The 27,974-nt window shown below is 41.9% G+C and overlaps 1 protein-coding gene across 2 annotated transcripts; it reads right to left on the reverse strand.

The window, feature by feature from the left end:
* Positions 1–24: 24 nt before the first annotated feature.
* On the reverse strand, positions 25–27,914 carry colgalt1a (collagen beta(1-O)galactosyltransferase 1a). Of its 2 annotated transcripts, XR_005035073.1 has the most exons (13): positions 27,528–27,914; positions 14,639–14,749; positions 14,107–14,224; positions 13,163–13,297; positions 12,787–12,991; positions 10,840–10,959; positions 10,482–10,558; positions 9,819–9,925; positions 9,428–9,560; positions 2,015–2,142; positions 1,780–1,868; positions 1,439–1,645; positions 880–1,119 (listed from the first exon to the last, which is right to left on the reverse strand). XR_005035073.1 is itself a non-coding variant. In XM_036938061.1 (12 exons), exons 1-12 carry the CDS (start codon positions 27,743–27,745, stop codon positions 849–851), a joined length of 1,830 nt encoding a protein of 609 aa, XP_036793956.1. In that variant the 5' UTR covers positions 27,746–27,912; the 3' UTR covers positions 25–848. The 2 variants fall into 2 exon arrangements, 1 of the variants encoding a protein (XP_036793956.1); XM_036938061.1 differs by lacking the exon at positions 1,780–1,868 and having other exon boundaries at positions 25–1,119; positions 27,528–27,912.
* Positions 27,915–27,974: the final 60 nt, after the last annotated feature.

Here is a 27,974-nt window from a genome sequence, read left to right on the forward strand (position 1 = left end):
AGGGCGGGTAGCCAAGTCATTCACTTTGGGAGCTGTTGCTTTTTTAATTACAACTGTTTTGGTATTAATCTCATATGTCATAGCATAGGACTTTGAGCTCATTGGTGAGGTTTTCGTAAAACTATGGGACTCGTTTGCGAAGCAGCACACACAACTTTCAAGCATAAATCTCTAATGGATGCAAAATATGTTAGGTCTACCTATAGTTTGAAAATTAACAAATGAAAAAGGTCATCTTAAAGCCATATCCAAAATCATGCAAGATGCTCGTCTTTCCCAGTGCTTTCAGAAAGACTTTTACAGTACACGGTTATAGTACATGCACACATGTTAATTAATTAACAATTAATAAATGATGTATTTATTCTAGGAGTCGAGGTCTACTCGGGTCAGTTGTGAGATTTGGCATGATGAACTAGGCTATAAGGCACTTGAGGTATGGTAGTGACCAATCAGAAACAAAGTCCCAGTTCACAGGCCAATCACTTCACTGAAATGTAATAGACAGGCCAACCAGATCACTGTTGACATACAGATCCCACCCTGTATTTAGGTCTAGTAAATGCAGCAAAATAAAGGTGAGTCCAACATATTTCTGAAATGAAAAAGTAAATGGAAGAAAAAAATAACGCAACCGATCCCTGTTTTCAACTTGTCCTCTTTGGTTAAAAAAATAAAACAAACAGGAGCCCATGTACTATACATCCTGTTGCTGCAAGGATGCAAAGAAAGGGGGCGTAAAAAAAAACGTAAAAAAAAAAAACCATGGTGGTTCAGAATCTTCAGCATTTCTCTCCATCAACCCTCCATCGTCAATCCCATCCCCTTCCTCTCCACCCATTCCCCTCTCATAGTTCGTCCCGTGTGGCTGTGCTGTCCAGAGGTGACTGGAGTACATCAGAGTTCTGGGCCTCGCTGCTGATCTCCGCCTGCTCCTGGGTCTTCCCCGAGCGGGCCCGGTCCCAGTCCGTACGGACCTTCTCGTTGTCCCACACCACGGAGGTCTCTGTGTCGCTGATGTAGCCCGCGTCTCCTGTGTAGTGAGTGGGGAATACTAGCAGAGGCTCGGCCGAGAAGGCCTTCAGGTCTCGCACCTCAAACTGCTCCATGTAGTCCGAGCTGGAGAGAGAAGCACGAGAGAGGAGAGATAAAGATGTCAAGGGAAACATTGAAAAGAGAAATAGGTGAAAAGGGGTGAATCTCAAGTCTTTTCTCAAGTGTCTTCTCTCCTCGCTGCCTCCTTAAACCGTGAAGGGGGGGTGGGGGGAGCTTCGGAAGAGAATATCTTTCTCCTCTGATGCTCCCTTCGTTTGCTGCACTTTGAAAAGGAGGCGAGAAGACTCGAGGAATCCGGGAAAATACTTTTGAGATTTACCCAAAGAGACAGGCGACAGAAAGACAAAGAGAGAAAGGGTGCGACAGAGAGGGGTAAACTTACACAGGGTGCTTATTGAACATGACAGGGAGGAACTCATCTACGGGTAATATCCTCTTCAACGGCTCTGCCCTCAGCAGCTTCTGGGCTCCTTGTAATGACATCATATAGCCCAGCGTCCAATAGGAGTAGTCGGCCTCCACCAGGTTGTGTATATTGGGCACAGACTTCTCAGGGCGGTCCACCTGCATCCTCTTCCTGCCGATATAACTGGGAGGAAGAACAGTTGTTGAAGAAAGTTTACACCACATGGACAGTAAGTGCTGAGTCAGCAAGCTAGAACAGGGGTTCTTAACTCTTTTTAAAAGGACTTCTAACATTACAATTAACACTTAAGAACTAACCAAATACTGTATCATGTGTCTGAGGGATCGGCCAGCGACATCCCAGGGACCAATTCCGGTCCCCGGACCAGAGGTTGAGAATCACTGACCTATAATAGAGGATATCCAGTGTGTATAGTGGATGATGCACAGTCTATGGGACACCAGTTTTGCCCCTGGCTCTCCACTTCAGTCATCAGCACACAACAGTAATTGAATGTATCTCTATGAGTGGAACAGTGTATGGAACACTCACATCAGGTCCCAGTCTAGACCCTGGCTTTCCACTTCACTCATCAGGTTCATCAGGCGTCGCTTGAAGAAGACCTCGAAACGCAGATCGTCCTCGATCACCAGGGAACTCTTTAGACCCCGCTCTGCGATCTGAACACACACAGAGATAAAACAGTGACCGTCACATTCAGAGGACGCAAAGAAACATATGTACACTCTATCTATACCTGAGAGTGGCAGTCAGAGGTGTGTTCCAGGATCGGGCTCAATTCAGAATTTTGGAATTGTCTCCATATTCAACTCATGAGTTTAATAACAATTAAAATAAATATTGAAACCAAAACATACAATATACTTGAAGTGAAGCCGCTCAACCACTACACCACACCAGTCATCCAACAGACTCCCATTCAGAGCGACACACAGAAGTATCCAGGGTCAATGCCCTGCTCAAGGGCATGTCGACATGTCTCCCACAAGGCCAAAAACGGGGACCCGAACCCTCTAAGACCCCCCCCACCCCACAGTTCCCCAATAGCTGCCCCTCAACCATCCGAGACTCCTCCTGCAAAAACAAATTAATTCATTCCATCCCCCTCCCAAAAGAACCCCCCAATGCACCAACAACCAATAAATTTAACTAAAGAGAAAAAAGAAAAAGAAAAGGGAAACAAAACAACAATGCAAAAAAGAAAGGACATCAAGGATAACTAAAATCACAACAGCAAGGCCAACTCTATATGTTTGAGTGCATGTCTGGCACTATTTACATGTGTGTGTGTCCGTGTGTATGTGGGTATTTGAATGAGTGTGTGTATATGCATGTCTACAAACACCTGCAAGGCATCAGCCTCAGGCAAACCTAGTTCTTGAAAGAAAAGCTATTTTTTGGCCATTAAAATAACATAAAATTGATCAGAAATACAATGTAGACATTGCTAATGACTATTGTAGCTAGAAACAGCCAATTTTTTTAATGAAATATCTCCATAGGCGCACAGAGGCCCATTATCAGCAACCATCACTCCTGTGTTCCAATGGCATGTTGTGTTAGCTAATCCAAGTTTATAATTTTAAAAAGGCGAATTGATCATTAGAAAACCCTTTTGCAATTATGTTAGCACAGCTGAAAACTGTTGTGCTGATTGAAGAATAAATAAAACTGTCCTTCTTTAGACTAATTGAGTATCTGGAGCATCAGCATTTTGGGGTTTGATTACAGGCTCAAAATGGCCAGAAACAAATAACTTTCTTCTGAAACTCGTCAGTCTATTCTAGTTCTCAGAAATGAAGGCTATTCCATGAAAGAAATTGCCAAGAAACTGAAGATCTGGTACTACTCCCTTCACAGAACAGCGCAAACTGGCCCTAAACAGAATAGAAAGAGGAGTGGGAGGCCCCAGTGCACAACTGAGCAAGAGGACAAGTACATTAGAGTGTCTAGTTTGAGAAACAGACGCCTCACAAGTCCTCAACTGGCAATTTCATTAAATAGTACCCGCAAAACACCAGTCTCAACGTCAACAGTGAAGAGGCGACTCGGGATGCTGGCCTTCTAGGCAGAGTTCCTCTGTCCAGTGTCTGTGTTCTTTTGCCCATCTTAATAAAACATTTTTTGGGCCAGTCTGAGATATGTTTTTTTCTTTGTAACTCTGCCTAGAAGGCCAGCATCCCGGAGTCACCTCTTCACTTTTGAATGGTGGTGTATATCTTCAATTATGCTGTGATGTTTAAAGTACAATTTCAATCGATCTAATCAAATAGAATCCACAGATTGCATGTTGAAGATAAATACTTTTACTAAGAGTATTAGTATATTAGTAATTGACTGACCCAGTCTATCCAGATCCCCTAACAGTACTATTTCTAGGGTCAATTTAAGATCAATGTTTGCGTTTTCAGCCATTCCTGAACCTGAGACCAGAAACAGGCTACCTGAGGGAAATACCAAAATAAATGGTCTATTGATTCTGTATCCTCACAACAAAATCTGCAGAGCTTCGATGATTTTATGCCCCAAATATTCAACATTTTGTTGTTGGCAAGAATTCAATATAATAATTTCAGCTGAAAAGCACGAAGTCTTGAATATTGCGTCTTTTTATATATCAACTCATACACCCTGTACCATTGAATCGGTACATAAAAAAATCTCTTCCTAACTATTTTTGCAATCTGTATAGCACAGTTGTCAACATCCTGGTCCTCAAATGAAACTGGTATAATTTCTTATTTATTTTCCTCCGCCAGTTTTAATCCTTTATGTTATACAGACCAGTTCCCTTCTTCCTCCCGCTGCCACCTGCCTCCTCCATTTTTGGGGTAATGCTGTAATCAATTGGTTGTACTCTTGAATTGAGCAGACCTTCCTGTACAATTCTGATAACATAACTCTACCATTCCAATTTACAATATAATTTAAGAACAAAATACCCTTTTCAAACATCTTTCCCATGAATACAGGTATTTTATCAACCAGCACATTTGAGTTCAGCCATAATATTTGTTCTATCTTTTCTTGGGGGATGACATTGAAATTGCAGCCAGCTCTGCAATGCTTGTTTGAAAAAGATACAGTGCCTTGCGAAAGTATTCGGCCCCCTTGAACTTTGCGACCTTTTGCCACATTTCAGGCTTCAAACATAAAGATATAAAACTGTATTTTTTTGTGAAGAATCAACAACAAGTGGGACACAATCATGAAGTGGAACGACATTTATTGGATATTTCAAACGTTTTTAACAAATCAAAAACTGAAAAATTGGGCGTGCAAAATGATTCAGCCCCCTTAAGTTAAAACTTTGTAGCGCCACCTTTTGCTGCGATTACAGCTGTAAGTCGCTTGGGGTATGTCTCTATCAGTTTTGCACATCGAGAGACTGAAATTTTTTCCCATTCCAGCTCGAGCTCAGTGAGGTTGGATGGAGAGCATTTGTGAACAGCCGTTTTCAGTTCTTTCCACAGATTCTCGATTGGATTCAGGTCTGGACTTTGACTTGGCCATTCTAACACCTGGATATGTTTATTTTTGAACCATTCCATTGTAGATTTTGCTTTATGTTTTGGATCATTGTCTTGTTGGAAGACAAATCTCCGTCCCAGTCTCAGGTCTTTTGCAGACTCCATCAGGTTTTCTTCCAGAATGGTCCTGTATTTGGCTCCATCCATCTTCCCATCAATTTTAACCATCTTCCCTGTCCCTGCTGAAGAAAAGCAGACCCAAACCATGATGCTGCCACCACCATGTTTGACAGTGGGGATGGTGTGTTCAGCTGTGTTGCTTATACGCCAAACATAACGTTTTGCATTGTTGCCAAAAAGTTCAATTTTGGTTTCATCTGACCAGAGCACCTTCTTCCACATGTTTGGTGTGTCTCCCAGGTGGCTTGTGGCAAACTTTAAACGACACTTTTTATGGATATCTTTAAGAAATGGCTTTCTTCTTGCCACTCTTCCATAAAGGCCAGATTTGTGCAATATACGACTGATTGTTGTCCTATGGACAGAGTCTCCCACCTCAGCTGTAGATCTCTGCAGTTCATCCAGAGTGATCATGGGCCTCTTGGCTGCATCTCTGATCAGTCTTCTCCTTGTATGAGCTGAAAGTTTAGAGGGACGGCCAGGTCTTGGTAGATTTGCAGTGGTCTGATACTCCTTCCATTTCAATATTATCGCTTGCACAGTGCTCCTTGGGATGTTTAAAGCTTGGGAAATCTTTTTGTATCCAAATCCAGCTTTAAACTTCTTCACAACAGTATCTCGGACCTGCCTGGTGTGTTCCTTGTTCTTCATGATGCTCTCTGCGCTTTTGACGGACCTTTGAGACTATCACAGTGCAGGTGCATTTATACGGAGACTTGATTACACACAGGTGGATTGTATTTATCATCATTAGTCATTTAGGTCAACATTCAGAGATCCTCACTGAACTTCTGGAGAGAGTTTGCTGCACTGAAAGTAAAGGGGCTGAATAATTTTGCACGCCCAATTTTTCAGTTTTTGATTTGTTAAAAAGTTTGAAATATCCAATAAATGTTGTTCCACTTCATGATTGTGTCCCACTTGTTGTTGATTCTTCACAAAAAAATACAGTTTTATATCTTTATGTTTGAAGCCTGAAATGTGGCAAAAGTTCGCAAAGTTCAAGGGGGCCGAATACTTTCGCAAGGCACTGTAGATACTTTCTGCACAAAGGCAAAAAGGCAATTTTTAAACAATGGATGAGCTTTTCTTAGTAATCTACTTTAAAACCATTTAGGATTCAAGAAAATACTTTTGAATTAGTGAAGCTTTTAGAGAGGTTTAGTGCTTTTTATTTAATAATCTCAACCCACCCAAATCATATTCATTATATAGATAGGTATGCTTTATTTTGTCTGGTTCAGCGTCCCAGTTAAAGCAAAATATATTTTGCTCATATGATTTGAAAAACGAATCAGGAGTAGGCAGTGCCATAAGTGAGTAAACTGAGATATGACTAAAGAGTTAACAAGGGCATTTTTTTCTATAAATAGACAGGTATTTACCTCTCCATGGTTTCAGGATCCTGTCTATTTTTACAAGTTTTCTATTGAAATTCCTTGTGGAGAGCTTATTCATATATTTTGTGATATGAATACCAAGTATCTGTACTTCACCGGCAGCCCATTTTATAGGTACACCGCAGGGTAATGTAAAATGTATATTTTTTTAAAGAGGTAACATTATACACATAGGCTTTAGTCCAGAGAGTCCAGACAAGTTACCTAGATCTTCAATGAGACATTGCATGGATTTAGCTTGCGGACTTAATATAAAACGAGTCATCGGCATACATAGACATTTGTTTTAAGCCTGGGATTTCTAATCCTCTAATGTTGTTATTGGATCCGATTTTAATAGCTATCATTTCGATTGCCATAATGAATAGATATGGTGACAGCGGACACCCTTGTTTAACTCCTCTTGACAATTCAAAACTCTGAGAAGTAGCCGTTATTTACTATTTTACACCTGGGGTTGCTATACATTACTTTTACCCATTTTATAAAGAGAGTCACCAAAATTGAAAATATAAATAAAATCCAGTCTTACTTTATCAAATGCCTTTTCATACTCCGCTATAAATACCAGGCCTGGCTTCATGGATGTTTCATGATGTTCTATTATTTCTAGTAGTTGTCGTATATTATCTCCAATGTATCGTCCATGTAAAAAACCTGTCTGATCAGGATGAACAATACCTGGTAAAACCTTTTTAATTCTGAGTGCTATGCATTTCGCTAGTATTTTTGCATCACTACATTGAAGTGTAAGGCGCCTCCAGTTTTTTTTAGACTGGATCTTTATTTGCCATTTGGGTCTTGTTTTAATAATAGTGAAATCAGACCTTCCTGCTGCGTACCTGACAGACTACCATTTCTATAGGAGTAGTTAAAACAATCTAAGAATGGAGCTTTTAGTATATAAAAAAAGCTCTACCTCTACCGGTATGCCATCAAGCCCTGGGAGTTTTCCAGACTGAAAGGAATTAATAGCCTCAAAAAGTTATTCCTCTGTAATTTGACCTTCGCACTTATCTTTCTGTACATTTGTTAATTTCCATTTTTTGTATTATTTGGAAATAATTCCTTACCGTAATCTTCATTCAGTGGCAGAGGATGAGACGGAAATGAGAACATCTGCTTAAAATATTTAGCTTCCTCTTTTAAAATATAATTCTGAGAATCATAGATGACTGATGACTCTGTCTTCAGTAACGAGTTTCTGCAAATTATTTTTGTTTGCGTTCCTGTGTTGGAGATTCAGGAAGAATTTTGTGAATTTTTCTCTATTATATTATCTACTATATTATATTTTCAAAGTAGTATGGATCATCCTTATTCGGACCATATAGATTAATGAGCCAAATCTGTTTTTCATCCACTTTCATATTCAAAAAGATCCACCAGCCTTGCGAATCACTCCTGACTATTTGCACATTCAGATATACATTTTTGTTAATTAATATCATCACACCTTTTGAGTTGCTTTGTCCATGACAGAAAATTATTTCACCACCCCATTCCTTTTTCCAAGCAACTTCATCTAAGGATGTAGAGTGAGTTTCCTGTAAACAGTATATGTTAAATTCCGTTTCTTTTAGAAAAGACTGATCTTTTTTATAATCTGCTAAACCGTTACAATTATAACTGGCTATATTTATTTCACCCCTTACCATAACTAGATACTATTCTCAGTGTAAATTGACCATAATTAGTGATTGTAAAGTTACTGCTATCAGAGGTATTATGACGGTCAAAGAGCTTTCAAATGTCTGATATTTAGAATTCAAGAAATGGATTCTAGCAATATTTGTTTGATTCTGTTGCCTGTTTGCCCGTGAGCCAATTTCACAGATGTTAAAAAAATGGAGATAAGATATTGTGTGTAGTAAATCTGAGTAGGTTGATGTGAATGATATTGGATGTAATTTAGTGAGTGTGTACGATGTCTGTATAAGAGTAAGACTATAATGTGTGTTGTCCAAATAAATAATAACCCTGCCAATTTGCATGGTCGAGTGTCTATGTGTGTAACATGTAGTGTGTATAGCCTTAATATTCATGATGATAATTGTAATCCATATCTTATCACCATCATAGTTGCATCATAATTACCTTTAACATAATTGAAAAACACATCCCAGCATGAGTTGAATTTCGAGTTGAATAGGCCACACCCCACAGGATGTTGAATTTGAGTGAAGTATAATTTAATTAAAAGAAATCATAGAACATGAGTTTCATTGAATCTGCCAGGTCATACTTCCAGATACCAAAGACTATATCACTAGAATTGCCAATGATATTTTCACCAACCATTTAATTTCTTTGGCTTATTTTTGAAGGCCTCAGGGTCAACTTGAGGGTTAAACTACCACATTCTGGGGAATATTGTATTTTCCCCAAATTGAACAAAGTTTCAGTGATTAATGAAATATAACTTATTCGCATACAGGCCAATGTTCTTTTTTTTAATGTTATTCGCATACATGTTTTGTTTTCCTTGGTCATTCATTTCAAGCGTTTATCCTGCACGGATATCACAACGTGTTTGATGTTTTATGTGCAAGATGTACTGTAGAATAGAAGAGGCATTTTAATTTAATTTAATTATATTTCCTTTCATTCAAATTTGAATTGCAATTCTGTATCTGGTTTACTACTACAATTCAAATTCAATTTAAGTAAAATTAAATTCAAGAATTTGAGGCATTCTCAATAATATTATGAATTGAGCCCAACCCTTATGTATTCATTAGGAGAGCACACTGGAGCAACACTTTTTTGTTAACAAATAATGAAAATCTGTGTTCTTATTGGACAAGTTCAGGTACTACCTCCCCTGTTTCACACCGTTTCTAAAAATGTTCTCCCTACTGAACACTAGCCTGGCCTGCAGCTGCAGGGCTCACCTCTTTCCAGATGTTGTAGTGTGAGAGGAAGCAGCCCAGCTCTCCCTTAGTGAGGGGCCTGCCGTGATACGGATCACTGTAGCCTGGTAGCATGTGGATCCCCAGGGCATTGATCTCACTGATGTTCATCGCTCTGAGGGAGAGAGAGGGAGGGGCGGGAGAGGGGGGGGTGAGAGAGAAAGAGACAGAGATAAAGAGAGACACACATAGAGATGGAGAGAGAAATAACAGGGTCATTTTGAGGGCTTGAAGACTTAGCGACATGACATTATAAACAGTGGGGCAACTTTTGCTGTATGTTATGATGTCCCATCACTGAGTCTACCTTTAATGGTACATGAAGTGTATGACGTGCCGAGAGAGGAGTACCTTCAAAAAGGGGTCAACTTACTTGCCGTCTACCGCTTGAATGACCTTGCAGGCAATCTCTTGCTCGTACAGAGTCCTCAGCATGCGATCCCGCCGGTCGGTCCGTTTCTTTAGGTTGATCATGAACACCTGCACACACGCAATGCATGGGCCTTACTGTACGGTAGTGAGTCAATACATGCAATACCACATGGCACCCACAGAGGGAGACATTTAGAGCTGAAGGGTGCAAAAGAGACATTCTGAATTGTAGTTGATAAATGCTAAATAGACAGCTACCCTTAAACACTCAGAAAACAATTGGATAGGTGTATGAAATGTGGTGACATTTCAACCAAGCCTACCAGAAGACATGGTGAAGCAATTGCCTTATTGCTTAATGCCATTAGATCCTTACACATCTTCAGGAGTGCCTAGGGCAGAGGTGTCAAACTCATTCCATGGAGGGCCGAGTGTCTGCTGGTTTTTGACATTTACTTTCGATTGTGTCCAATTAAGAGCTAGACAACCACGCAAGGGGCGTTCTTAACTAATCAGTGACCTTAATTGATCAATCAAGTACAAGCGAGGAGTGAAAACCTGCAGACACTCAACCTCCATAGAAAGAGTTTAACAATGTGGGCATAGGAGCTAGGGGGTCAATAAGGAACTCAGAAACCATATTCTGAGCTGGCTCATATCCCACCTCATCAAAGCCCAGTTTATCTTGTATCTTTATGGGGGCCGGGATGTACTCCGAGGGCAGCACATGAGGGTTCCGCACTAACGTGAGAAAGGAGAAAAATTATAGGAATGATAAACAACTCACAATCTGACCAGTAACATTAGTTAGAGAAGAACGAAATGCTCCAACTTCCAGCTGTGTTCTGATATCCACACTGGCCTACCACTTAGAATGAGGCAATGTATTGAGCATCCATCCTAAGTGGTAACCCAGTGAGACGTCAAAAAGACCTAATTTCAACCAGTTTTGTCCAATTCGGATGCTAGTATGGACATTAGAGCTGACCTTTTGACCTGTGACAATATGACATAACACTCACCATTGACCTCCAACAAGGAATGTAGGAAGCTGTCTGCTTCGTCTGTCAGGGAGTTGTGGGCTCGCAGTGGCACGGGGAAATACCCATAAGTCTCTCTGTTACATAGGAACATCTGCACATCTGTGGAAGACGGAGGAAGAGTAGTGTAGAGGGAGAAGAGACGTTTGTTATTAACAACAAGGTTACTACAAACATTTACACATTGCTTTGCTATGGCTATTCACAGTACAAGTCTCACTGTAGATGAGGTTCTTTGTGTCACGCCTGAAAATATCTACCTTCAAAATATGACACTTATGTATTTATGCAAAAGTATAATTAAGATATCTTACACAAAGCATACACTATGTCTGTGGATAGAATGAGAAAAAACAGACTCTGAAAACTCACCACAGTCTGTTAGACCCCCAGGAATTTTGCACATAAAAAATCATTTAAAAAACACGTGCAGAACGTGATTTCTGATCCTTAGATTTGAGAAAGAAGTCCACTGAGGGGCGGGACAGGGGTGGGGCAGGGGTGAAAGCTACGTAGTCGTAGCCTCCGCCTATTCACAAAGCGCCTGCGGGAGGCGGAGAGCTGATCTAGAATCAGGTCCTCCCTGTCCATATAATCTTATTCATTACTGTTGCTGAAAACTCAGATATAAAAGAATAACAGCAGTAGGCATACCTGCCATGTGAACAGAATAACAGCAGTAGGCATACCTGCCATGTGACCAGAATAACAGCAGTAGGCATACCTGCCATGTGACCAGAATAACAGCAGTAGGCATACCTGCCATGTGACCAGAATAACAGCAGCAGGCCTACCTGCCATGTGAACAGAATAACCACAGCAGGCCCACCTGCCATGTGAAACAGAATAACCACAGCAGGCCTACCTGCCATATAAAACAGAATAACCACAGCAGGCCCACCTGCCATGTGAACAGAATAACCACAGCAGGCCCACCTGCCATGTGAACAGAATAACCACAGCAGGCCTACCTGCCATATAAAACAGAATAACCACAGCAGGCCTACCTGCCATATAAAACAGAATAACCACAGCAGGCCCACCTGCCATATAAAACAGAATAACCACAGCAGGCCCACCTGCCATGTGAACAGAATAACCACAGCCGGCCTACCTGCCATGTGAACAGAATAACCACAGCCGGCCTACCTGCCATGTGAACAGAATAGCCACAGCAGGTCCACCTGCCATGTGAACAGAGTAACCACAGCAGGCCTACCTGCCATGTGAAACAGAATAACCACAGCAGGCCTACCTGCCATGTGAACAGAATAACAGCAGCAGGCCTACCTGCCATATAAAACAGAATAACCACAGCAGGCCCACCTGCCATGTGAACAGAATAACCACAGCAGGCCTACCTGCCATATAAAACAGAATAACCACAGCAGGCCCACCTGCCATGTGAACAGAATAACCACAGCAGGCCTACCTGCCATGTGAACAGAATAACCACAGCAGGCCTACCTACCATATGAAACAGAATAACCACAGCAGGCCTACCTGCCATGTGAACAGAATAACAGCAGCAGGCCTACCTGCCATATAAAACAGAATAACCACAGCAGTCCCACCTGCCATGTGAACAGAATAACCACAGCAGGCCTACCTGCCATATAAAACAGAATAGCCACAGCCGGCCCACCTGCCATGTGAACAGAATAACCACAGCAGGCCTACCTAAGTCCTCTGAGGGGCGGGACGGGGGTGGGGCAGGGGTGAAATCTAAATAACCACAGCAGGCCTACCTGCCATGTGAACAGAATAACCACAGCAGGCCTACCTGCCATGTGAACAGAATAACCACAGCAGGCCCAAATGCCATTTGAGCGTAGAGGTCTAACACAATGTGTACCAAATCATTATCATGCTGTATTGTATGTGAAAGCTACTAAACAGGATACACAAGAGAGAACACGTTAACAGTACCTGCCATGCGAGCTGAGAAGGCGAAGACAATGATGTCATCGAAGGCCCAGCTATAGTCTGGGTGAGGGGGGTGGAAGGCCAGCTGGCGTGACGCCTCCTTCCTCAAGTCAATCAGGAAGGTGGAGTGCACCATGGGAACCGCGAAGCATCCTTTACGCACCTGCTTTCTCATAGGGATGTATGCCGGGGTACGCTTATAGTAACCCTGGAGGAGGACGAGGGAGAACTGTTTAGAATACGATGAGCACTTCTAAGCGCGTCAATCAAGGTGATTGTGCTCTCACTTTAATGCATGATCGCATGCAAAGTATCTGGGGAGGACACGACCGCACGCCTGCACACAAGCACACAAGCACACACACACACAGTAGCATACCTGGGAGGTCATGCCACACCAGAAGTTGGAGTAAGCTGCACGGGACTCTAACATGGGCGCTACGATCGTCTTCTTCTCCTTGATGAGCTTCCACAGTACATTAGGATTGGTCAATAGGTTATCACAGTCCGCTACCTAGACAGGAGAAAGTGGAAGAGGGTGTGAGTGCGTGTGTGTGTGTGAGAGAGTTTGATAGAAAGGGGAGAGGGAACAGTGAGACACTTAATCCACTTCACGCTTTAAACATCACTCTGCAATGTCAACCCTCTCTTGTGACACTTTGAACAATGGATGTCATTGTAGCCTAAGTCCAGCCACCAGAATCAGTGTTAGAATGAAGAGGCAGTATTGGCCACAGACCTGGGTTCAAATAGTATTTGTTTTAATTCATAAACTTTAGCTGCTCTATTTTAACCCAGCTTTAATTGCACAACATTACTGAAGACAAAAGGCACATTTCAAGAACAAAACTTCCTCATCTGTGCTTTCACTCCGTCCCATAATTATACCCCTGCGAGTCCTGGACAATGTGTTCATGCTTTGGGGTGCAAGAATAGAACTCAAAGCTGTCATATTTAAGATTCAGCCAGGTTTGTTACAGAATGGTACATAGTAACACCAAGCCAGATGAATTGGTTTCCTCTAAACCAGAAGTGAGACAGGAAAACCTGACTCCTGCTGTTCTCTTACTGCGTTATTGTTCTTGTAAGGAGAACTCTGCGCCTCCGTAAAATAGGACGGGTCGTCGTGGAGAAAGACTTGACAGCGTCTCAAATGGCACCCTATTCCCTACACATTGACCCTGGTCAAAAGCAGTGCACTTTGCATCCCAAATGGCACCTTATTCCCTACACACTATGTAGGGAATAGGGTGCCGTTCGGGATGCACACTGTTGATCTGTAAAAGAGGTTGGGGTCGTCATGGAGACTGGATAAAGAAGTACCATGAAGTAGTCTGCCCACATGTCTCTTGCGGAGTCCAGTGCTGCCTGCCGTAGCTTCATCACGTGTGCATAGCGGAGGTTGGTCCACTGCTTCGGGCTGTCTGCATCCTGGTACTCTCTGAGTGACAAACATAAACAGGACATTCAGTACATCCTCTCGGTGACACTTTACATTAAGGTTCCTTTTTGTAACATTTTACATTAAGGTGCCTCTCCGGTGACACTGTACATTAAGGTGCCTCTCGGTGACACTGTACATTAAGGTGCCTCTCCGGTGACACTTTACATTAAGATGCCTCTCTGCTGACACTGTACATTAAGGTGTCTTTAAGGAGGATGTTAAGGGTTTATACGTAGTTGGTAGATAGTTTATGAGTTAATATGTAGTTTAACTCACATATTAACCATCTATAAATGATTTACAAAAGTAATGTAATTACCTCTCCTGTAATGTGTTACCTCTCCTGTATAAATGAGACAGATAGATACAGAAACACACACAGTTTATAAAGTGAACATGAGAGGAACTCACGTGGGCTCCTCCTGCGGCCTCCACTCCACATAGTGGTACAGTTTTTGGACCTTGACGAGCCAGTCACGCAGGATGGCTGTAGTGTTGTCCACATTGTGATCCGTCGCAACCCTGTACAACACAGAGACACATTATTATTTTTTCCTTTTCTGGTCAACAGTGTAAGGGTAATAAGCACATAGACACATACACAGACGTTTATAGGAGACGTGGCATTGGAAGTAGACCTGAGTAAAGTAGAGACAGTGAATGTGAAAGAGCATATCAGATGACAGTACTTCAGTGTTCACTTCAATGGCCTATTTTCAAGAGCGATGGGATACTGACTCCAGCATTGAATTCCATACAAGCATGTCTTACACCCGTACCAAAGCAGCTCTAATATCCATCACACATCCATGTGGGTTACTAAAAAGCAGAAAATAGACTAAATAAGCAAGAAGGCTGGGGAAGTGAAACTTTATGGTTATTAGCTACTGAAAAGGACTGTGTGTGTGTGTGTGTGTGTGTGTGTGTGTGTGTGTGTGTGTGTGTGTGTGTGTTTGAGAGTTATTGTGTCAGACTGACAGTTTGCGTGCCTGATTCCATTCTGCGGCGGTCCCAACTCAAACCACATCTTTCTGTCTATGTGAATAGGAACAGGGGATCCTGTTACAACCAGAGAGAATGACTGCTAATCAGTCGAGCCGATATATCCGCCAATATTGACCTTTTCTAGTCTTCTAGTCCACCGCTGCAACTCCCATACGGACTCAGGAGAGTCGAAGGTGCGTCCTCCGAAAACACAACACTGCCAAGCCGCACTGCTTCTTGACACACTGCTCGCTTAACCCGGAAGCCAGCCGCACCGAGGTGTCGGAGGAAACACCGCACAGCTGGATGCGCCCGGCCGCCACAAGGAGTCACTAGAGCGACAAGGACATCCCAGCCGGCCAAACCCTCCCCTAACCCGGACGACACTGGGCCAATCCAGAGTCCGCTTTAGACGGACCAATATTACATGCGCACTAGCACTCAGCACGCACAGACAGCAGCGCGAGAAGCGACGACGTCATCAAGTCATCCAAAAACATGTCAGACATTGGATAAATATAAAATGGTAATATCTTCGCCTGTGAGTGATGAAAAACAATTGGCCTCAGCAACAATTATTTGAATAAGTCAATGGATGTTTTTTGCACAAAGGCGATGACTAAAGTGTCTTATTAGGAATTTTCTAATCGGACTTCTCTATGTGGAAATCTCTGTATGGAAATTGTCTTTTTGGGCCGGGGCATCAGTTAAACTGTAGTACCGATGCAAAACTGTAGGAGCAGTCAAAACCGTGCTTCCAGATCAGAACCTTGAAGTTAACACAGGCTTAGGAGATAATATACATTTTGTTCTATGAAATAATATCAGTCAGTTAACATGACCTTTTATGAAATATAAAGCCTAGTGTCCTTTTTTATTAAAAAAAAATCACAAAAAGTGACATTAGCTGATGAAAATGGTCTCAGAGAGCAAAACGTATCAGATCTCCTAAGCCTGTGTTTACCAAAGGCCAAAAAATCACCAAAAAAACGACAAACTCCATTCATTTTCTCATACCCTTTGTCCAATGATCTTTACTATTGCTCTCTAGCTGGCTAGATAAACATGGTGCTAAGATATCAGATAGGAGCTAATAGCAAATGTGGCTAGCTACTTACATGCACTATTTTCGGCAACGAGTCATCTGACTTGCTGAGTAACGTTGGCTATTTACTGGTTTGCTGATCTGACCAGCTGCAATCGTATCCGTGTATTGACTTGCATAGTTTTTCCTACCTTCGCTCTCCTTGTTAGATATTATGCACATGTATGGCTTGGTAGCAAATGTCATCGCAATAAACAGCACCAAGTGGTACACTACATCAAATCAAATTTTGGTCACATACACGTGTTTAGCAGATGTTATTGCGGGTTAGCAAAATGCTTGTGCTTCTAGCTCCGACTGTCACGATCGTCGTATGAGTGAGGCCAAGGCGCAGAGTGGTATGCGTACATTCTCTTTGATTAAAAGAATGAACACCGAACAAACCAACAAAAATAACAAACGGACCGTGAAGCTATACAATATAGTGCTGACAGGCACTAGTCAAGATCCCACACCAGAAAGTGGGGGAAAAGGCCTGCCTAAATATGATCCCCAATCAGAGACAACGATAAACAGCTGTCTCTGATTGGGAACCATATCATGCCAACATAGACATACAAAACCCCTAGACATACAAAAAACCCTAGACATACAAAAAATCCTAGACATGCAAACACCTAGATGACCCACCCTAGTCACACCCTGACCTAACCAAAATATATCGAAAACAGAGATATCGAAGTTCAGGGCGTGACACCGACAGTGCAGTATATCTAACAAGTAATATCGAAGTTTCACAACAAATGCTCAAAAACACGTAAATCTAAGTAAGGAATGGATTAAATATATATATATATATATATATATATATATATATATATATATCTGTATATAAGATACAGTGGCATAGTTTAGAATATAGTATATACATATGAGATTGGTGATGCAATATCTATACATAATTAATGTTACTAAGATACTGTAGAATAGTAGAGTACAGTTTATACATATGAGATGAGTAATGCGAGATACTAGTCTCTCATTTTTAAAGTGGCTAGTGTTGCATTTCCTTAAAGTGGCCAGTGATTCCTAATCTGTCTATAGGCAGCCACCTCTGATGTGCTGGCGATGGCTGTTTAGCAGTCAGCGGTGTAGTATAGAATACAATACAATATTTACACATATGAAATGGGTGATGCAATATGTAAACACAATTTTAGTGACTAAGATATCGTAGAATAGTGTGGAATAGTGTGGAATGCAGTTTATACAATGAGATGAGTATTGCTAGATACAGAAACATTATTAAAGAGGCTAGTGATCCATTTCTAAAAGTGGCCAGTGATTCCTAATCTGTCTATAGGCAGCTACCTCTGATGTGCTAGTGATGGCTGTTTAGCCTCCTGAGGTTAGAGGCGCTGTTGCGCCTTCTTCACCACACTGTCTGCGTGGGTGGACCATTTCAGTTTGTCAGTGATGTATACGCCAAGGAACTTGAAGTTTTCCACCTTCTCCACTGCTGTCCCGTCGATGTGGATAGGGTTGGTGCTACCTCTGCTGTTTCCTGAAGTCCACGATCATCTCCTTAGTTTTGTTGATGTTGAGTGAGAGGTTATTTTCCTGGCACCACACTCCCAGAGCCCTCACCTTCTCCGTGTATGCTGTCTCATCATTGTTGGTAATCAAGCCTACTACTGTTGTATCATCTGCAAACTTGATGATTGAGTTGGAGGCGTGCTTGGCCACACAGTCATGGGTGAACTGGGAGTACAGGAGGGGGCTGAGCACGCACCCTCGTGGGGCCCCTGTGTTGAGGATCAGCGAAGAGGAGGTTGTTTCCTACCTTCACTAACTGAGGGCGAACTGTTGACTAGTCTCTCAAATCACTTCATGATGACAGAGGTGAGTGCTACGGGGCAATAACCTTTGCTTTCTTAGGTACAGGGACAAAAAGTATGTGGACAGGCTTAGGCTTGTGTGCGGCTGCTCGGCCATGGAACCCATTTCATGAAGCTCCCATACGAAAAGTTATTGTGTTGACGTTGCTTCCAGAGGCAGTGTGGATCTCGGTAGTGAGCTTGTGTGGCTTACCACTTTGCGGCTGAGCCATTGTTGCTCCTAGACGTTTCCACTTCACAATAACAGCACTTACAGTTGACCGGGGCAGCTCTGGCAGGGCAGAAATTTGACGAACTGACTTCTTGGAAAGGTGCCATCCTATGACGGTTCCACGTTGAAAGTGCGGGCCATTCTACTACCAATGTTGGTCTATTGAGATTGCATGGCTGTGTGATCGGGTGTAGCTGAAATAGCTGAAATGGTGTCCCCATACTTTTGGACATGTAGTGTATGAGCGATGGCGAGAGATATGAGGAGATGTGAAAGGGAGCGGAGTTACAGCCTCGCTCTATCAAATCGTAGCAGTAGGATCAAGTTACAACCCGCCCATTTCTTAACACATAGCTGAAATAGCCAATTGAGTTGTTTGGAATTTCGTCCTGGCAGCTGAGTTGTTTAGAGATGCTCCTGATAGCTGAAAAAAATACTTATTCCCGATCATGGAAAATGACAACAAAAAAATACTAGTTTCATAAGCATGATCACAGATCATGACTTAACGTTAGACCCATTTGTATTGAATAGATGTTATTTGATATTCTCAAACTAAGAGCAGTGTCTATAATGATGTCCTTCCATACAGGCGTGACATGCTGGAGTGATGGTCCAATGCAAACGTTGATCAGTAGCAGGGATGGACGTAAATGACTAAAGACAATTACATCATACAGATACGAAATACCATAAAGATCAATGTATCAAAATAAACTAAAACATGTTTTTTATTTTGTAACGCATGTAAATACATGTTTTTTGTATTTTAAAATAAAAAAATAAATTTGCAAGTAGCTGGTCTGAACAGCAACAACATTCTCAGTAACAGTTACAAAAACGTTTCTTGCTATGACTGTAATATGTTGTTGTTTATCTACCTTAGTTGGGCAAGTCACTCTGGATAAGAGTGTCTGCTAAATGACCAAAATGTATATGTCAACAGAACATGCCAAAATGGACTGCAAAGCGCACTAGGTTTATTATTGACCTTGTTTCAGAGCGGAGCTCATTAGAATAATACTCAGCATGCTTGCAATTGTTCATTTTTACATTGACATTTTAGTCATTTAGTAGACGCTCTTATCCAGAGTGACTTGCAAATAGTGCATTCATCTTAAGATACAGTGCATATGAAAAGTATTCAGACCCCTTAACTTTTTCCACATTTTGTTACGTCTTATTCTAAAATGGATGAAATGGTTTTTTCCCCTCATCTATCTATACACAATACCCCATAATGACAAAACAAAAACAGGTTTTTAGAAATGTTAGCAAATGTATAAAAACACAACAACTGAAATATGACATCTACAAAGGTATTCAGACACTTTACTCAGTACTTTGTTGAAGCACCTTTGGCAGCAATTACAGCCTTGAGTCTTCTTGGGTATGATGCTACAAGCTTGACAAACCTGTATTTGGGGAATTTCCCCCATTGTTCGCTGCAGATCCTCTCAAGCTATGTCAGATTGGATGGGGAGCATCGCTGCACAGCTATTTTCAGGTCTCCCCAGAGATGTTCGATCGGCATCAAGTCCGGCCTCTGGCTGGGCCACTCAAGGACATTCAGAGACTTGTCCAGAAGCCCATTTTGCGTTGTCTTAGCAAAGGGTACTTATGTACATTTTTACTTATTTTCAATAAATTAGCAACAATTTCTGTTTTGTCATTATGGGGTATTGTGTGTAGATTGTTTAGGAAAAAAATGAATAGAATCAATTTTAGAATTGGGCTGTAACGTAACAAAATGTTGAAAAAGTCAAGGGGTCTGAATACTTACCGAATGCAGGTGAGACAACAACATATCACAATTGTATCAAGTACTTTTTCCTTCAACAAACAATAATACATATACTTTAAGTTCATTTATCAGACGCTCTAATCACACCATACTGTATCAGACTTCTGATACCAATGAAGGGTGAAAGGGGGGTGTGATGTGAGCCGATGTAAAACATTTTTATAGAAAAGTATTTTGTATTTTTAAAATACACTGGAGTGTAGTTCAGCCCAGTATAATTCCAATGACAAAATACTCAGAAGTAATTATTTCAAAAACATGTAACAGAAATTCTGCCCATCTCTGATCTAATATAGGCTAATATAAGTCCCAAATGGAAGACAAACAGATGTTGTTCGCTGTAGCACCATAGATACACTCCACTGAACAGCCAAAACAAGCTCAATTTTTGTATCCTTTATTTAACTAGGCAAGTCAGACGGCCTACCGGGGAACAGTGGGTTAACTGCCTTGTTCAGGGGCAGTGGGTTAACTGCCTTGTTCACCTACCTACCGACCCCCTCCTCAATAACTCAATCAATGCATGCACACCCTTATTGAATATGCATTCACCTGTATTGTGAGTAGGCCTATGCCATCTTCATTTACCCAATTTATCAAGAGATTTACCATTCAAATAACATTATGTTGTTACGTAGGTAGATTACATTTAACTTTGGTAAAAACGGTGTGATTTTAAAATTGATATACAGTGCCTTGCGAAAGTATTCGGCCCCTTTGAACTTTGCGACCTTTTGCCACATTTCAGGCTTCAAACATAAAGATATAAAACTGTATTTTTTTGTGAAGAATCAACAACAAGTGGGACACAATCATGAAGTGGAACGACATTTATTGGATATTTCAAACTTTTTTAACAAATCAAAAACTGAAAAATTGGGCGTGCAAAATTATTCAGCCCCTTTACTTTCAGTGCAGCAAACTCTCTCCAGAAGTTCAGTGAAGATCTCTGAATGATCCAATGTTGACCTAAATGACTAATGATGATAAATACAATCCACCTGTGTGTAATCAAGTCTCCGTATAAATGCACCTGCACTGTGATAGTCTCAGAGGTCCGTTAAAAGTGCAGAGAGCATCATGAAGAACAAGGAACACACCAGGCAGGTCCGAGATACTGTTGTGAAGAAGTTTAAAGCCGGATTTGGATACAAAAAGATTTCCCAAGCTTTAAACCTCCCAAGGAGCACTGTGCAAGCGATAATATTGAAATGGAAGGAGTATCAGACCACTGCAAATCTACCAAGACCTGGCCGTCCCTCTAAACTTTCAGCTCATACAAGGAGAAGACTGATCAGAGATGCAGCCAAGAGGCCCATGATCACTCTGGATGAACTGCAGAGATCTACAGCTGAGGTGGGAGACTCTGTCCATAGGACAACAATCAGTCGTATATTGCACAAATCTGGCCTTTATGGAAGAGTGGCAAGAAGAAAGCCATTTCTTAAAGATATCCATAAAAAGTGTTGTTTAAAGTTTGCCACAAGCCACCTGGGAGACACACCAAACATGTGGAAGAAGGTGCTCTGGTCAGATGAAACCAAAATTGAACTTTTTGGCAACAATGCAAAACGTTATGTTTGGCGTAAAAGCAACACAGCTCATCACCCTGAACACACCATCCCCACTGTCAAACATGGTGGTGGCAGCATCATGGTTTGGGCCTGCTTTTCTTCAGCAGGGACAGGGAAGATGGTTAAAATTGATGGGAAGATGGATGGAGCCAAATAAAGGACCATTCTGGAAGAAAACCTGATGGTGTCTGCAAAAGACCTGAGACTGGGACGGAGATTTGTCTTCCAACAAGACAATGATCCAAAACATAAAGTAAAATCTACACTGGAATGGTTCAAAAATAAACATATCCAGGTGTTAGAATGGCCAAGTCAAAGTCCAGACCTGAATCCAATCGAGAATCTGTGGAAAGAACTGAAAACTGCTGTTTACAAATGCTCTCCATCCAACCTCACTGAGCTCGAGCTGTTTTGCAAGGAGGAATGGGAAAAAATGTCAGTCTCTCGATGTGCAAAACTGATAGAGACATACCCCAAGCGACTTACAGCTGTAATCGCAGCAAAAGGTGGCGCTACAAAGTATTAACTTAAGGGGGCTGAATAATTTTGCACGCCCAATTTTTCAGTTTTTGATTTGTTAAAAAAGTTTGAAATATCCAATAAATGTCGTTCCACTTCATGATTGTGTCCCACTTGTTGTTGATTCTTCACAAAAAAATAGTTTTATATCTTTATGTTTGAAGCCTGAATTTTGGCAAAAGGTCGCAAAGTTCAAGGGGGCAGAATACTTTCGCAAGGCACTGTATATATATGTATATTGATGAATATACACAGCTGTTGCTGCGAAATTATATTAATGATATTGCATATCGGCCATCGGCCTCCTTGACCCCCAAAAATTGGTACTGGCCCTAAAAAAATCCATATCAGTCATTCTCTAGTTACAACACCCATCACTCCTCCTGAGCCCTAGGCCCTGTCAAGAGACAGCCCCTATCCCATATCTCCTCTAGGCATGTAGATCTGAGAGGATTGGCTAGGTAGGCTATTATGTAAGCAGAGGGCAAGGAGGAGCTAACTATCTTCATGTTTATTCTGCTGGCCTTCCTATCAAATTCTTCCAGATCAGTGCCTGCTAGGGGCCGTTTCTGGATGGGGCCCAAGGGAGGAGCTACTCCCCATATTGCTTAGCCTTAACCTATCCAAATCATGCAGAATAGTGCCTAGGAGTTGTTTCTAGGCAGGCAACAGAGTCAGAGTGCTGGTCTGGCCTAAACCAGCTTGTAATTCTCCAGTCCTGACGGCAGGCAGCCAAAGTAGGTTCTATCTTCTCAGTGTGGAGTGCTGGAGTGCTGATGTCACACTGGTCTGTGAGAACATGGCAGCTCCTTGCTAAGTTTGTTCTCTCCTGTCTCCTCACCTTAGCCGTCCAAGACATACCTACATACTCATCAAACCGATTTCACATACAGGGCTCTCAAAGCCTTTGTGTACAGTCGAAATCCGCTCCTCCTGTGCTCTCCAGAAACCGTATGCAGGGGTAGCCTACACTGTCATTCTGCCCAAGCCATTGGTTGTGTAGGTCCAGATAGGCCTATGTTTCAACTCCACTAATGACATTTTACATTAATTTTGGATCTGATGCATATAGCTGGATTTATACAAAAATGGTCTGGAGCTGGGACCTGGACTTATCTCAACATGAGCTGACAAAACATTGATATAACAGTAAGATATCCTTAAGCCTATTATGGAAATCCAAGTGCAAAACTGTTTGTTACTGTAAGGCCATGTTTATAACATAGCTCCATGTTTACGACAGTACATGGACCATGTTTTAAACATAGGAAACTGTTTGGAAAAAGCACAGGTGTGACTTAATGGGCTTACAAACACATCTAAACAAAATGCCTCGTTTTGGTATAACATTGAATACATTTTCTATTTTTTTTTTAATACACAAACAGTAACACATTTACTGTCAATTGGAGTATAGCCTAAGCCCACACATCTACCACAGTTAGGCTAGTATATTCAAGGACTAGAGTCTAGCCGTAAAGCCGTGGTATATTGTGACCTCACTACACTGTGGCCCATTCATGGAGGTAGGCCTAAAGTAGGTGAGTGAAGATCATTTTAGAGCATTCCAATCCTCTCCAGCGCAGCCAAGCAGACAGCTTGGGGCTCAGAGCCTCATACCCTGTTTGAGCATGTTGTTTGGGTTTAAAATGGTGAACCCCATCCCCTCCTCCTTCCCCAGAAACACAGCTGTTTCAAACGATCAACTCAACAGCAAGCTTCAAGTGGTATTTATGTATCCATTTGTGATGCTATCCTTGATATGATCCTGCTGTTGTCACATGCTACACATGCACACGTGTGTGCACATGCATCCATCTATCCAATGTTATCATGATTTGTTATAAGAGATATTATACTTTAGTAATCCACAATGACCTGGTGATGTAAAAGTCGAATAAATGACATTATCTTCCATATTCCTACAGATACCTCGCAACTAGGAGATTCCTTCAAAACAATTGGCTACAGTTACCGTGTAGGGCATTACATGGTTGGTTGACCAGGGCCATCTGGAACTGCCTAGTGGGGGAATTTAGGCGTGTGTGAAGGCTACCTGTGTTCTGCATAACGTCAGGAGGATGGACACGAGTATCAGAGGGAACCTGCAGCTCTCGGCCGTGTGCCAGAGGAGAGGTCTGCTGCTCTGCAGGATGTTGCCAGGATGGGGGCCAACAATGCAGCACGGGAAGCAATCCATGTGCGGGAGATCTTCACCTCCCACTTCTTCGAAGAGGGTGCTGTTTCCTGGCAACACCATAGACTACTATGCACAACCAAAGGAGCTTTTAACAGCTATTCATATTTAAATAAGAGTATTCTTATTTTATTCTTATTTATCACTTAGCGTCGCTGCACAGCTATTTTCAGGTCTCTCCAGAGATGTTCGATAGGGTTCAAGTCCGGACTCTGGCTAGGCCACTCAAGGACATGGAGACTTGTCCCGAAACCACTCTTGCATTGTCTTGGCTGTGTGCTTAGGGTCATTCTCCTCTTGGAAGGTGAACCTTTTCCCCGTCTGAGGTTCTGGGCGCTCTGGAGCAGGTTTTCATCAATGCTCTCACTGTACTTTTCGCTGTTCATCTTTCCATCGATCCTGACTAGTCTCCCAGTCCATGCCGCTGAAAAACATCCCCACAGCATGATGCTGCCACGCCCCTGCTTCATGGTAGGGATGGTGCCAGGTTTCCTCCAGACCTGACGCTTGGCATTCAGTCCAAAGAGTTAAATCTTGGTTTCATCAGACCAGAGAATCTTGTTTGTCATGGTTTGTTTGTCACAAAGTGTTAAATCTAAACTAATGTTGTCAGCTACTCTAGTTTGAGAGGATTTCCAGTTGCTCTGGATAGTCCATTGTAATTATGGCAATGGACCACGCAGCCATCATACCACTCAGGAAGGAGACGCGTTCTGTCTCCTAGAGATTAACGTACTTTGGTGCGAAAAGTGAAAATCAATCCCAGAACAACAGCAAAGGACCTTGTGAAGATGCTGGAGGAAACAGGTACAAAAGTATCTATATCCACAGTAAAACGAATCAGCATAACCTGAAAGGCCGCTCAGCAAGGAAGAAGCCACTGCTCCAAAACCGCCATAAAAAAGCCAGACTACAGTTTGCAACTGCACATGGCGACAAAGATGTTACATTTTTGGAGAAATGCCCTCTGGTCTGATGAAACAAAATAGAACTGTTTGGCCATAATTACCATCGTTATGTTTGGAGGAAAGATTCCATGGGCTTGTTCATCTAGCAGACAAGATATGCTTATAAGATCTGTGCCATTATTTTATATGATATTATTTTATATTAAGAAGAATATAATTGAAGTTACCTGAATAAAATAGAGTGGATGTGCGCATATGAAGGGGCTATGTTGAGTGTAAAAATGGATAATTTGAAACATATTTAGAGTTATTTGATACAAGCCTTAGAAATCAAAAGATAAACAGGTGGAGGCTTGCAAGCCGAAGAACACCATTCCAACCGTGAAGCACGGGGATGGCAGCAGCATGTTGTGGGGGTGCTTTGCTGCAGCAGGGACTGGTGCACTTCACAAAATAGATGGCATCATGAGGTAGGAAAATTATGTGGATATATTGAAGCAACATCTCAAGACATCAGTCAGGAAGTTGAAGCTTGGTTGCAAATGGGTCTTCCAAATGGACAATGACCCCAAGCATACTTCCAAAGTTGTGGCAAAATGGCTTAAGGACAACAAAGACAAGGTATTGGAGTGGCCATCACAAAGCCCTGACCTCAATCCTATAACAAAATATGTGGGCAGAACTGATAAAGTGTTTGTGTGAGCAAGGAGGCCTACAAACCTGACTCAGTGACACCAGCTCTGTCAGGAGGAATGGGCCAAAACTCACCCAACTTTTTGTGGGAAGCTTGTGGAAGGCTACCTGAAACGTTTGACCCAAGTTAAACAATTTAAAGGCAATGCCACCAAATACTATTTGAGTGTATGTACACTTCTGACCCACTGGGAATGCGATGAAAGAAATAAAAGCTGAAATAAATCATTCTCTCTACTAATATTCGGACATTTCACATTCTTAAAATAACGTGGTGATCCTAACTGACCTAAGAGAGGGAATTTTTACTAGGATTAAATGTCAGGAATTGTGAAAAACTGAGTTTAAATGTGTATGTAAACTTCCGACTTCAACGGTATATATTCTTATTCCTTTACTTAGATTGTGTGAATTAGGTAGTTGTTGTGGAATTGTTAGATTAATTGTTAGATATTGCTGCACGGTTAGAATTAGAAGCACAAGCATTTCGCTACACTCGCAATAACATCTGCTAACCATGTGTATGTGACCAATAAAATTTGATTTGATTCATCAGTAGTAGCCTAAACATAGAAGTTCCAAGTCATTGTTTATTTAAAAATTGTTTTGCCTCAAAACAACATCAATACACTGTTTAGTAATAGGCTACACAGTAACTTATCTGACCTGGAGGTCAATACCAAGAAAAGCTCAAATTGACCTTTATCCCACCACCCACTCATTTAGACTGCTAAAATATAAAGATCCACAGTCCCCTCCCCGCTTTCATCATGTGGGACAGTCAAGAGATTTCCTGTGGCTATATTTCCTGTAGTCATCATCTCCGTTTAATAGCTGAACTAACAGATCAGTATTTAGCCTAGCCCTTAGGGCGACACATTCAGAAATCACTGGATAGTTTTCAGACAGAGGGGATATCCTCTCATTGGCGAAGGTGAGGAGAAATACAGTAGAAGACGGATTGACAGGGCTCAGCTAGTTACAGGCAGGGGGGCCCTATCCTTCCTGTGTTTCCAATGGGTGAATAAATACCACGTAGGCACTGGCTAGTAGTAGTGGCCTCTACTTCAACAGAAATGCCAAACATCTGACCAATTCAATTGAACACTGCACCATGCAGTGCACTCTGGTGACGTTGCAGGAAAATGACTACCCCCCTTTTCCCCTAAATACTTTCACAGACTCACTACAAGGAAAGTCGCGCCCCCTAGCCTGGATTCATCTTTCCAGAACCTTCGTGATGATAGCTGTAATTCTGATCTAGCATATTATGTACATTATTGTACATTATGGTTGGTGCTAGGAAAGTTGCTTTTGACTGTCATCTAAACATACATAAAATTTACCAGTAACGAGGAATGACACTCTGCCCTTGTACATTACAGTTACGTTAGCTAACTAATATGCTAGCCACATCAATACCATCATAAAACAGAGACCATCCCTCACATTTAAACAGACACTTACCAAATTGCCACGCGGTCCTTGGGAAAATTCAGACGTTCGATATTTCCAAGGAAATAAGGCAGAGAATGTTCAGAGTTGCGGCAGACGAGGGCAATGAGGACCCGCGGGGCAAGAAGTGGAGATTCGGGGCTCCAGCGCTCTTCGGGGAAGTATCCTTGAGCTGGTCCGGAGAACAGTATCGTCAGGGCGGTGGACAGAAAGAAGTTGTACCCGTGCATCGCAAAGCACAGCAAATTGAGAAAAGCACGTTATAAACTAACAAATTAACACACTATGCAGAAAGAGCAAATATTTCACTGACTTGAAGCCCTTTCATGAAAATATGTCACCACCGACAAAAACGCAACACCTCAATTACAACGCTCAGCGATATTCAACCAGAGGATTAAAGGAGATGTCCCTCAATGTTTAAAGGGGATGGGCCTAAATTACACAGTGGTTGTTACA

Source organism: Oncorhynchus mykiss, chromosome 12, assembly GCF_013265735.2.
Source record: "Oncorhynchus mykiss isolate Arlee chromosome 12, USDA_OmykA_1.1, whole genome shotgun sequence".
Lineage (NCBI taxonomy): Eukaryota > Metazoa > Chordata > Actinopteri > Salmoniformes > Salmonidae > Oncorhynchus > Oncorhynchus mykiss.